Source organism: Ruditapes philippinarum, unplaced genomic scaffold, assembly GCF_026571515.1.
Source record: "Ruditapes philippinarum isolate M1 unplaced genomic scaffold, ASM2657151v2 ctg7345_1_1_1_1, whole genome shotgun sequence".
NCBI lineage: Eukaryota > Metazoa > Mollusca > Bivalvia > Venerida > Veneridae > Ruditapes > Ruditapes philippinarum.
The window spans coordinates 101,300-113,756 of record NW_026864835.1 but is presented as its reverse complement, the minus strand read 5'-3'; the positions used below and the strand labels follow the sequence as shown (position 1 = coordinate 113,756).

General features: G+C 34.1%; 1 protein-coding gene across 1 annotated transcript; it reads left to right on the top strand.

Moving 5' to 3' along the window:
• Positions 1 to 307: 307 nt before the first annotated feature.
• Positions 308 to 7,836, top strand: LOC132726974 (uncharacterized). The gene is made up of 7 exons (XM_060712387.1): positions 308 to 344; positions 1,107 to 1,232; positions 1,822 to 1,943; positions 2,433 to 2,780; positions 3,498 to 3,698; positions 4,382 to 4,670; positions 6,882 to 7,836. The coding sequence occupies exons 4-5, from the start codon at positions 2,439 to 2,441 to the stop codon at positions 3,672 to 3,674; spliced, it is 519 nt and encodes a 172-aa protein (XP_060568370.1). The 5' UTR covers positions 308 to 344; positions 1,107 to 1,232; positions 1,822 to 1,943; positions 2,433 to 2,438; the 3' UTR covers positions 3,675 to 3,698; positions 4,382 to 4,670; positions 6,882 to 7,836.
• The last annotated feature ends 4,621 nt before the right edge of the window (positions 7,837 to 12,457 follow it).

Sequence of the window (12,457 nt, the reverse complement as noted above, 5' to 3'; positions counted from 1 at the left end):
AGTCAATTAAAGTTTAAAATTTAGTTTATTAAAAATAAAGTTTAATGATAGATTAATTAAAATTTAGTTTTCACATTGATTTTTCTTCTTAAATATGTTCATTGTCACTTAACTGAGGCTTAATAACAAATATCTGAAATTTCATTTGAATTATTAATCTCTTTATTTTATTTATATTATTGATTTATTTATATTGATTGCACTGAAAAGTACATATTACTCAAATATTATTATGTTATGTATATGATGATGTACTATGTACAAATCAGAAATAAAAGATCTGTTCTGTTCTGTTCTGTTCTGTTTTTGTCATCAAGGATGGACTGGCAAACACTGTGAAAATGGTAACTACAACTAAAAATGCATGACATTAAAGTAACATTATGCCCATCCAAGAGTAAATCGCGAGTGGCAAGTCAAATTTAAATGACTTTATATTTTGCCATATTTTTTTCAGTTTAATAATAAACGTCACGTGAGTAATCAAAAATGCCCTTGGCCCAAATGAATATCTATAACTATCGTTAATGTTCAATTTATAAACAGAGTTAGGCAGTGCTTATATATTTTAGGCAGTTTTTATATAATTTATCATAGACTTTGTGATATCAGTTAATATTCAATCACCATTATAGATATATCAATATCAGTGAAAAAATGGGCATTATGTCACTTTGAAAAAAAAAAATCTCCATACATGGAAATATTTGAACATTTAAAAAAACATTAGCCGCAACAAAATTTTTATGTTCATAGCTATCAAAATCAGATTAAGACTCTACGTTAATATTAAATTGTCACAAAATCAAAGAAGTTCAAAGAATTTAAGCGGTAATTTTTTATCAAAACTATCTATTGATATTTCATTTCGCATATGAGTACATTTCGCTTATTATTTCTTAATTGTTGCAATGATAAGGTACGTGAATTCAGTTAGCATATTTTCATGCATACTTATTTTCAATTTACATGTTTTCAAATTGTTTGGGCATTTGTGGTTGAGTGGTATGCTTCAAAAAAGTTGCCATTATCCGCTATGAGTTATTCTGTTATTCTGTCTGCTGTAAGATATTTGAGGTCGATAATTGAAATGATATATTTTACAGATATTGATGAGTGTAACGATACATCTAGCTGCGGGGTAGAAGCGTATTGTACTAATTTTTACGGAGGTTATAATTGCACGTGCAAGAAAGACTTTCCGAAAGGAGATCCGACATTTCATTGCTATGGTATTATAAGATTTACCTATATTTTCCTTGACACTTTGCCACCGTCTTTAATTACATACATTGCTTATAAGTCAATATTTTTCGTACTTAACTTTAAGTGAAAATATTTTGTGTTTCATATCTAATTGTAGATGAATACGCCTCCATCTTCAAATCGTATCACATAATATCAAGTGTACTTCTTAGATATATTTTTGTCTATTTCTTTTCAAAGTCCCCTGATGTGATATTTTCAAAAAATCTATCGTTATATCAGCCTGTGTTCATTAAAGATGTTTCACATTTGCATGAGAAAGGCATCAACTGTTGATCAACATTAATTGCAAAGTTTGAACTTCTAGTACATTCGAGCCGCGAACATAGTGCGTTTGCGACCAGCATGGATCCAGACCAGCCTGCGCATCCGCGCAGTCTGATCAGGATCCATGCTGTTCGCTATCAGTTTCTCTACTTGTTATAGGGTTTTTTAGCGAACCGCATGGATCCTGATCAGACTGCGAGGATGCGCAGGCTGGTCTGGATCCATGCTGGTCGCAAACCCATTATGTTGGTTTCGTCGTGACGCGGCTCATTTATTTTATGTTCATAGAAAACGTTATCATTGAATTGGTGACACCTGTAGCACCGTTCAGGGGAGATAATGAGCTGATCACCTCTTTTCCGATACACAACAGGTTTCCGTATTTTGGAACGGAGTATAAATCTTTTAGAGTAAGTCATAACTATCGGACAATATATAACAGTTTTGACAATTTGTTTGTTCTCTAAAGTTGATGTTTGCAAATATTTACACAGCTTTTCAAACGTTTAAAGAATATATGTTAATGTAAAAATATAGTTTTTAATGTTGACATCTTTCATTATACCAGTATGAAAAATATTTGTAAGAATATATTCATGAGAGCGAATGGCGCATGCTCGAAATCACTGCTTAACGTTTAAAACCCTACTAACACTTTGTTAGTGTGCATCTATTTGTATTCTATCTGTAAATTAATAATAAAGATATTTCATTGGATAAAGCTGCCTTAATAGCCTTCCAGATATACATGTAAATATTGAAAGCAATGATTAGAAAGATAAAACATTGCTATATAGGTGTGTTCAAGTGCGATTAAAACGTTAACATGGGGGGCGGGGGAACATATCCATAAAATTATGTAGCATAATATGTAGATTTGTTATGTTTCTTATTTACAGCCGAATATGAATGGTTTTATAACACTTGGCTTTCAACCCTTGTATCAGAACTATGGACCAGAAACACCTACTGACTGGAAGACATTTAGCGAAGGTCGGACAGTGATAGCTCCATTCTGGACAAATCTAGACTCTACTAATCTAACTGGAGGTGTTTTTGTCCATCTTATGGAATACTACAGCGGTGATATGAACGATAGTCGACACAAAGACCTGGCAATGCTAGGAAGAAAATTTTCAAATTACTTGAACCTCACAGATTTTCATCCGCGTGTTGCTATTGAAGCAACGTGGATGAACGTTACAAAATCATCCTATATTATACCAACAAGACTCATAAAATCTCAAGTAAGTTGAACAAATTTATCATTGAAATGCATAGACAATATAAGGATAACGCATCCTTTCCTTTGAATTATCAGCTGCATGGCAATGTGCATTAGTGCTTGTTTTGCACACACAAAATAATATTTGTTAATGTTAATAACGCGTTTCAAAATTTGTTTTTTCGTTTTAAAGAATCGGTGGTGTCATTTGACACTAAGTTTTGAAGATGAAACTGCCAGAAAGTGAAGTATACATGACGCACTCAGTCAATATGCAGCATGACTCAGTAAAAACATTCTTCTTGGAAAAATAACCCCAAATCTGGTAGAAGTCAATACTTGAAAAATAAATAACAAATCGGGAGAAATATTGACCAGTCAGACAAATCTTACAGAACTTTTGGTTGTTGCCTTTCCTGCTTTGTTTCGAGTAAACATTATAAAACCTATTTTACGGAATGATACGTGAAACAAAATTGAGTTCGTGACCTTCCTGACGACATGCATACAAATCATATACGTTTAGTTATCTCTTTAACTCTCTAAAATAATACATAATTGCCAATACGTTATAATCATCGAAAACAGACAAAATATTTGAAACTGTGCTCTGTGTAAAGATTGATTTAAAAATCTGAATTAATTGATATGAAATGGTAGATGTTTTACTACAACAACAATGTGCTATTTAACCTGTACAAACAGTTAAACCTAATAAACGTCGAATTCGTTCTTGCAGAATGTGACAATGCAATTGATTCTAATTTCGGATGGTATATATTCATACCTTATGTTTAACTACGATCATGAGCAGTGGTCACTTAAACTTGACAAGAATATACCAAGTTCTGCCGGCTTTAGTTGTAAAGACAACAATGTTCACATCTTGCAACAAGCAAAAATGCGAGTTCGCTGAACAACGATACCAACGTTCAATCGGGTAAAGTTAACAGATTGTGTTCCTTTTAAAATGTGTCCTAAGTTAATCTTATATCAATTATTTCAGATAATATCACTTAGTTTAAATGTTTATTTTTCAAATGGTAAGAATGATCACTTATAAAGCATCTTCATCGATTTATAAAACGTTCATGGTTTCTTTCCAAAAAATGATGTTCGCTACTACCAAATAAATATGTTCATTACCATGCTCACTATAATTTTTAATAGCTCAAAAAGTGACGTACATTTACTATAATGGTATGCTCTGAATGTATGAAGGAACAGTTTTGCCGTTTTGGGCGTTCTTAAGGCCTTCTGTTCTTTTTTTCTATTTTGGTATAACCTGAAGCTCCGTTAACACTGAATAAAAGTAAAAATAATTTACAGTCAAATATTGGCCAGATACCGATCAAACATTTAGATACAATTTCATATAGTGTTGTAATAAATATAGGACTGGTGCCGATTCAACTATTAAATGCTTTGTGCCGATCCAATTTTAAAAATGTTTTGTTCTTAAATTCCGTTGCTGGCATGTCAGTTATTTATTAGATGCTGACCAAACCTCTCAATGTTGTATTTTTCCTCAAATGGTGTCGGGTACTTACATATTAAACATAATTAAGGTAATCATAGTCTTTTCCTAGGAAGTTGTGAAGTTGTTACTGTTGTTATTTTTAGGTCCTAATGGAAGGTGGATATTCGACGTTACAGACGATGATCCGGATAAAATTGCCGTTCTAAAAAACGAATCAGAGTGTCTGAAATTTAGTAAAAATGACACAATACGAAAATGGATAGCGAGACAGCGATTGTTATCGTACGCATGCCCATGTGTCCAGCAGCAGATGGACCTCGATTACAGTTACCATATTGTGGAACCAATGTACGAGCATTCGAGTCCTAAACCAACGTGCTATGAGGCGTGGTTCTTTAACAATGATGGCGTGAAGCAGACATGTTGTTACAGGTATATATTTGTTCTCTTTTTGGAAATTCTTTTACAAGAAGGAAGTTATTAAATATAAGTGCACGAATGGCTATGTTTAAAAATAACTAATCTTTATATCTTTAATATCTTAGTCAAAATGATGTAATTTTAAGTAAAAAAAAGAATACGGAAAGGCAAAATACCATTGAAACGCAAAGGGAAGTAGGGATAGTGACTGTTTTTGGGTTTGACTTTATAAAGACTAACACTAACTTCTTATTTTTTGATGTCATTTGACTCCCGAGCTTTCTTTTTTTCGAGGGATACTCATATGCATGCAAATGGTTAAAATTTAACTTGCGTTTAATATGGCTCTTCCAATCAATTACAAACAACGAGCCAGATATATTTTATGTAAAAGCCTCAAATTAAGATTCTTCATCCAGGGATAGATAAATAAATATTATTCTTCTGTTTGTTCTTTTAAGAACACATATTTAATATTTAATTTTATACTTAAATTTGCACTTGGTGTTATTATGTTATATTTTGCTAAAACGTCTTGACTCGTGTCTGTTACTCCTTGGACATACATGTTTGACCTAATATGCTCGTTCTAAGAATACAATCTGCATTTTAATTGGCTGTGTTGTTATATGGTATCTGTTATATCATGTTCAAATTGGGTAACGTTATCATGTTCAAATTGGGTAACGTAAGTAGCGGATCTTACAAAACGAAAACAAAACTGTAAAAAAAGTTTGTCACTACCTTAAACGATTTTAAATGTGTCCAATGAAGATGATAGCTAGATTATTTAATTATTATGTGTCCTATGCATTTCATTCCAGACATGTTGTGTGTTGCCCTTGTATTTATCAGTTGTTATACATTTGTTATACGTTTGTCAGAAATTATTTGCTTCACTCGCACTGTCTTTAAGCTTCCAAGATACGCTCTTGGAAATGAAAAACTAAACACTGGCATACAATTGGTAATAATGATTATTCAGCTTACTTTTTATACTATCTCTTTCATGTGCTTTTAGATTTCTGTCCTAGGATTTTACTTTAAATGTCGCAAGTGTGTCGTAATCGTTACTTTTCAATAAAAAGCATAAACTCCTAAAGTCAACACTTATATAAATAATAATAATAATTGACGATCATTTTTAAAGTAACTTAACTTCCTCCTTTGTTTTAACAAAATTGATGCAAAGATAAAATGGCTGATATATGAAAAACTCGATCTCATCTCTTTCATATAATAGGCTTGATTATTATTAAGACTAGCTTGTGATACTAACTTTGTACAGTATCTTTCTTAGACGAAAAGTGTTGTCTTGTGGTATTTTCTAGTCGATCCACTCTATGTATTTGCACGCACAGTGCTTGTGGTTAAAGTTTGAAATAAGACACTGCACACTGCCTGCTCACAAATGTCAGAACTGAAAACTTAAGGGCACATAATGCTTCAGAAATCCGTTGTTTGTTTTTTCATTCATTAGAACTGTCAAACATGTGTTTAATAATGTTTAAATGATAGATTTATAGCAAGTAAGATGTAAAACAACTTAAGAAAGTAACCCTAAACATGCAGAAATATGTCATAAATGAAACAAAATGTAAACGAAAACATATTCACTATAATTATACTATTTGCCAAATAATCTTCAGAAGCAAACGATTGTTTTTAAGATCCTTTTAAGCATTGCTCACATGAAGGAAAACGTTGACCATGTCTGAAATGACTAGCTTTAAAAGACAAGTGTCTTCGTCTGATGCTATGCTGAATGAAATGCGTGCGCATGCTTGACCGGAAGGCGACAGTAAGACAGTAAAGTGCAATGGGGACAGTACGGCATAACGATGGTGATAATATGACAGTATGATGGTGAAGCGACAGTACGATGGTAACAGTACGATAGTACAATTGTGACAATATAATAGGCTGTCACCATCGTACTGTCGTGCTTCGCCATCGAATTGTCGTATTGTCGCGTTTTCAATCGAACTGGCATACTGTCACCATCGTAATGTCGTACTCTACGGTTTTTTCTTAAAGAAAACGTACTGGCCAAAATGGAACACCGTAGTTTCCAGCGTTTGTACTATAATACAAATAATGCAAATCTTTATGTTTTTCATTTTGCCAGCATATTTTGCAGAAAGATACAGAATACAAGGAGGTCATAAAAACTGTGTAATATTCAAGCTTTTTGAAGTTGTTACTGATTTTTTTTTGTTTTAGTTATGGAGCTTTGAAGAAAGATTTTATAGGAGGTGGTTTTGCAACTTTCGAGCCAGACACTTACAATATTATTCAATATTTCTACATGTGCTGCGACTCAAATAATGATAGACACCTGTGTCGTCTTTTTTATGAAATGAATCCGCCTGATGACTGTTCTAGATTTCAACCTGCGGACGAACCCGTTAGCAGACACAAGCGTTCATTCTTTGGTTTCTGGAACAACGGGGCTTGCAAATTATGTTTAAACGATTTGTATATGATTGTTTTACTTGTATTCGTACAGATAATTAACTAACAGAAACAATATACGTTGATGGTTCGTTTTCATTACTGATAGAAACGTATTTATTTCATTAGACTGGAAATTAAATTTTGTTTAGAGAGATAAAAGAAGTATTTTGATAATAATATGACAGCTTTCAAAAACCTTTTCCTACTGGACAAATATACCTCTGTCTTAAAAATATAGTTTCGTCCGTGTATTGAGAGTGTATAATTTTTTTACTAACGGATTTACCAAGAAATTGCATTTCTAGTAGTATCAAAATTTCACGTCTAATAAATGAAACTTCGCTGATTTTCTGGACATAAAAGGACTGGAATCAACCATGTTTTTAAATATGTGTACCATTTAATGTCTGGATAAAATACAGACGAACAAAATCATTCATTCAGTCCGTTTTTCCAAAATAATAATTTGTATTGTGCAAGTTGACCCGAAAGAAATATATGAAAAAAGCTTATAAACGCCTCCACTCAATTCATGCTCAGAATAATACAATTATCAATTATGATTTCTTTCCTAGTAAATTGTCATTATCTTGTATGTATTAATTGGTTTGAACCCATTGGAGTTTCTTTGCTTCAATTTAATTTTAGATACAATTTTCCTGCTGGTTTTCACTTTCTTGCATTGTTTTCTTCATAATTTAATAAATTGCTGTAAATCTCACATGTTGGTATTGTTGCAGGATTATAAAAAAAACAATTAAGATAAGTTCACATAAAAAGACAACTATAGTTCTAATAATAGCTAACATGTGTAATGTGGGTTTATGAGAATCATAGAATCTTCGAAACATAATACTTTAAGGCATTATAAACGGTTATATTATCCATCACTTATTTTGTAATGCTTATTTCCCATACAAAAATGGGTTTTAATACAGATGTACCACATAACAAAAATGTGACAAAAACCGGTCTGTTACTTTTTAACAACAAAACATGTGGACATGTGGTTTATTTATAGCACACCTGACCACAAAGTGGTCAAGGTAAGGTATAGTGATGGGGCTATGTCAGGCGTTCGTCGTCGTGCGCTGTCAATATTTGGATTGTTAACACTCTAGCAGTCACAGATTTCATTTGATAATCAAACTTTGTATGAATGTTTTTCTTAATAAAATACAGGTCAAGTTTGAATATGGGTCATTTCGAGTAAAAAAACTAGGTCACAGGGGCTAAAAATAGAAAAATCTTGTTAACACTCTATTGGCTGCAGTTTTGATTCAATTATCTTGGAAATAAATAAGGAAGATTATTTGAATGCTTTCTAGGTCAAGTTCGAATATGGGTCATCTTCGGTCAAAACCTATGTCACAGGAGCTAAAAATAGAAAAAATCTTGTTTACACTCTAGTGGTTGCAGTTTTGACCCAAATATTTTGGAAATTGGTCAGGGAGATTGTTTGATAATTTATATGTCAAGTTTGAATATGGGTCGTCTCGGGTCAAAAACAAGATCACAGGAGCTAAAAATAGAACAATCTTGTTAACACTCTAGTGGCTGCAGTTTTGACCAAAAAATTTTGGAAATTGGTCAGGAAGTTTGTTTTATGACTCCTATGTCAAGTTTGAATATGGGTCGTCTCGGGTTAAAAACTAGGCCACAGGAGCTAAACATAGAATAATCTTGTAAACACTCTACTGGCAACTGTTAAGATCAAAAAAAATCCTGATAGATGGTGTGAAAATTTGTTTTGATGATTTCTAGGTCAAGTTGGAATACGGGTCACCTGGGGTCAATAACTAGGCCACACCGCTTGAATATGGAAAAACTTTGTTAACACTCTAATGGTTACATTTTTGATTCTATTGGCATGAAAATTGGTCAGGATACGACTTGTCTTAGTTAATGCTCGGATGAGTTCGATGGGTCAGGTGAGCGATCTAGGGCCATCACAAGTTAATTTTGTTAGTTTGTTTGTTTGTTTAATTTGATTTTACGTCACACAGACACAGTATAGGTCATATGGCGACATTCCAGCTTTACTGGTAGAGGAAGACCTCAGACGACCTTCCGTGCATTATTTTAGGCACGAACGGGCACCTGAGTAAAACCGCCGACGTTCCGTTAGCTAGCTGGATATCTTCCTCACATGAAAGAATCCAAAGTCCCAGTCTGGATTCGAAACACAGCGGTGAGGGGCAAGTGTTTTGAAGTCACCGACCTTTACCACTCGGCCACGGACGCCCCTCACAGTTTAATACTATAAACAGAATATGAATAGTTTCACAATTAAATTAACATTTTTTATTTCTTGATATACACACTAAGGGTGTGCTGCTTTAAAAATTTAAATGTTGTAAGTTTTTCTCTGCACTTTAAGATTACACTAATCATAAGCATCCATTAGTAGGCAATATTCAGTACTGTAAGACAGCTCAAATATATTCTTAAGTCTGGTACTGTAACAAACTGAAACGTATTAGGCCGACACTGTAAGAAGTTGAATTGTAATAGCTGGCCGCCTTTATAACCGACATTGTAATAGCATTGCGCTTTTAGCAACACGAAATTTAATAGATTGGTATTATAAAAACCTTAAATTTAATAGATTTGCTCGGTATCATGCTTAGTGTTGTCGTAAAGACGACGTTACGTTAGCGGGAACGGCAGGCAAACTTTACGTTGGCGGAAAGAAGAGTTTATACGACGTCATTTACGTTGTATTGTTATTTTACCGTTTATAAACATTATTATTTTAGACACAACGCAAAGTAGTTGCTTCTTATTTCACTGACAAAAACAGAAATTATGGATATTTTGAGAATTAAGAAGAGAAGAAGTGCACAAAAGGCTGTGATAACACGTCCACTCTGCAACTTAGAAGAATATGCGGGCGATAATACGCACTTTACTACCGTTCTTGAAACTCTACGCAACAAACTTATGGCGCTGGAAGAGATCAACGAGCAGATAATGTCACAGGTAGATGAGGTAGACATGGAAACCGAGATGCTCGAAACAGAGGACTTTATGCTGGAAGTTCGGCTACGCATTGGAGATTTGGAGGCTCAACACCGCGCTGCCATGGAGATCACCCGTTCCCCACAGACTACCATTGAGAATACCACACTTGAGGAGCCCCTAAATAGTAACAACCATGGGACAGCACACCCCGTGCACAGTAACGCCGTTGGAACTTCCGGGAACCGAAATAATAGCACATCGGCTAATAACGTAAGTGACATTTCAATTCAGTCTGCCTCACAGTTTCATAAACTTCCGAAGCTTACATTACCAAATTTTACTGGAGACATTTTAGAGTGGCAAACATTCTGGGACTGTTACAAATCAAGTATACATAACAACATGTCACTATCTGAGGTCCAGAAATTTTGCTATCTGTAAACTCCGGCGATACTGCCAGTGTGATTGATGGTTTGAATGTTACACATGGAAACTACTAGTATTCAGAAGCTATACATTTACTCAAGGAACGTTTTGGTCAGACACAAAAAGTTATAAATGCGTACATGCAAGGTTTGCAGGATTTACCAGGACCAACTTCCCAACTGTCCAGTCTAAGACCGTTTCAAGAAAAGATGGGGGCATAAATCCGTGGTCTACAGTCCCTAGGTCAAGGTCATGAGTCCTTTGGCAATTTACTCATACCGGTCATACTTAAAAAACTTCTTGCGGAGATCAAGTGGAACATGACACGCGACCATGGCGGGAGTGAATGGTCACTTCCGGAACTTAGGAGAGCGTTAAATATGGAGATCAATATTTATAAAAGACTCAGGACAGCCAACAGAGACTACATATCAAGGGCTCGGCGCAAGACTATTGTAACTGCCAATTTTCTCAAAATTTACTTTTTTAAATGTTTGTGTAAATTTTTTTTAATATACATGTCCAGTTTTGTAGGAAATGTCCACAGTCTTTTTTTATATACTACAAAATTGCAATACTAGAGTAACTCAAAATGATTGTTTTCTTAGTGGCAAGACTATGGTTAGTTGACTTACGATAGTCTTGCATTTGAAAATGTCATAACTTGTTTATTATTTCAAATGCAAGACTATAGTAGTTCAACTTGCTATAGTCTTGCATGTGAAGTTAAACCAAAGTTGCAAGAGTATAGTAAGTCAAACAAGAACATGCTAATGATGTCATAAATGATATAATACTGAGAAGAAACTTGTGAAGCTTCAGCAATGTATGGGAAACAACATAAAACTAGAGGAAAACAGAAATTGAAAGGGAGCTAAAATCTGGTAAGAATTAAAATATTTTGTAAATCTTATTTAATTTAGATTATGCAGCAACAGTTTTCAGCAATGTATTGGAAACAACATAAAACTAGAGGAAAACAGAGATTGAAAGGGAGCAAAAATCTAGTAAGTATGAAAATATTTTGTAAATCTTATTTAATTAGGTTATGCAGCAACAGTTTTCTGAGCTTTATTATTTTGCTAAAATAAATTTAAGAATTTTCCATGACTTGTACAATTTGTATCTATTTTGCTTGCTTGTAGTGCTAGACCAGTCAAAGTCCATTGGCGTGCTTTATTGACAATGTGAGCTTCTATGTTCAGCCTTTGTCCATCATCTGTCTCCATAAACATTATATGCCCCTGAAGGGACGCATATAAATTTACACTGTCCGTTCGTCCCTCTCTCTCTCTGTGTGTGTGTGTGTGTGTGTGGTGCGTGTGTGTGTGTTTGTGCGTGCCAGTGTGTGTTGGTGTGTGTGTGTGTAAGTGCACGCGTGCATGCATGTGTGGCTCCAAACATAAAGTTTGAGTCTAAAATTTTAATGCTTACATTTACATCCATTAAACTTCATAGTCTGATACACCTTACTTAGCACTACATGTCACACCCAATTTTAGGTCAAAAGGTCAAGGTCACAGGGGGCATACACAGCTTGGGGAAAAATGGGCCTTTACATCTGCAACCATCAAATATCAAAGTCTGATTTGGGTCAAAGGTCAAGGTCACAGTGACATAGACAAAAGCCCAATTATGGGTAAAATGGGTGTGAAGTGTTAATGCATACATGTACAACTATCAACTTTCGACGTTTGATGCATTTTCATGAGTACTACTTGTCACACCATATTTTGTGTCAAAAGGTCACAGAAACATAGACAGAAACATATTAAAATATATTATATTTTTGTCATTTAGAACACAACTTTGACTTTATCGAAAGATTTTGTCAATGGAGGAAAACGGCGATAATCTTGAAGTTTATTTCGGCTGTTGCGTGTTGTTTATATTACCGTTGAAGTTTAAAATTGACCATCATCGTGAAGAATTATATCTTCTGTGTCGATGGA

Coding starts and splice junctions, on each gene's coding strand:
- LOC132726974 (XM_060712387.1), top strand. CDS start 2,439: ATGAATGGTTTTATAACACTTGGCTTTCAACCCTTGTATCAGAACTAT. Junction 2,781..3,497: donor CAAGACTCATAAAATCTCAA/GTAAGTTGAACA, acceptor TCGTTCTTGCAG/AATGTGACAATGCAATTGAT.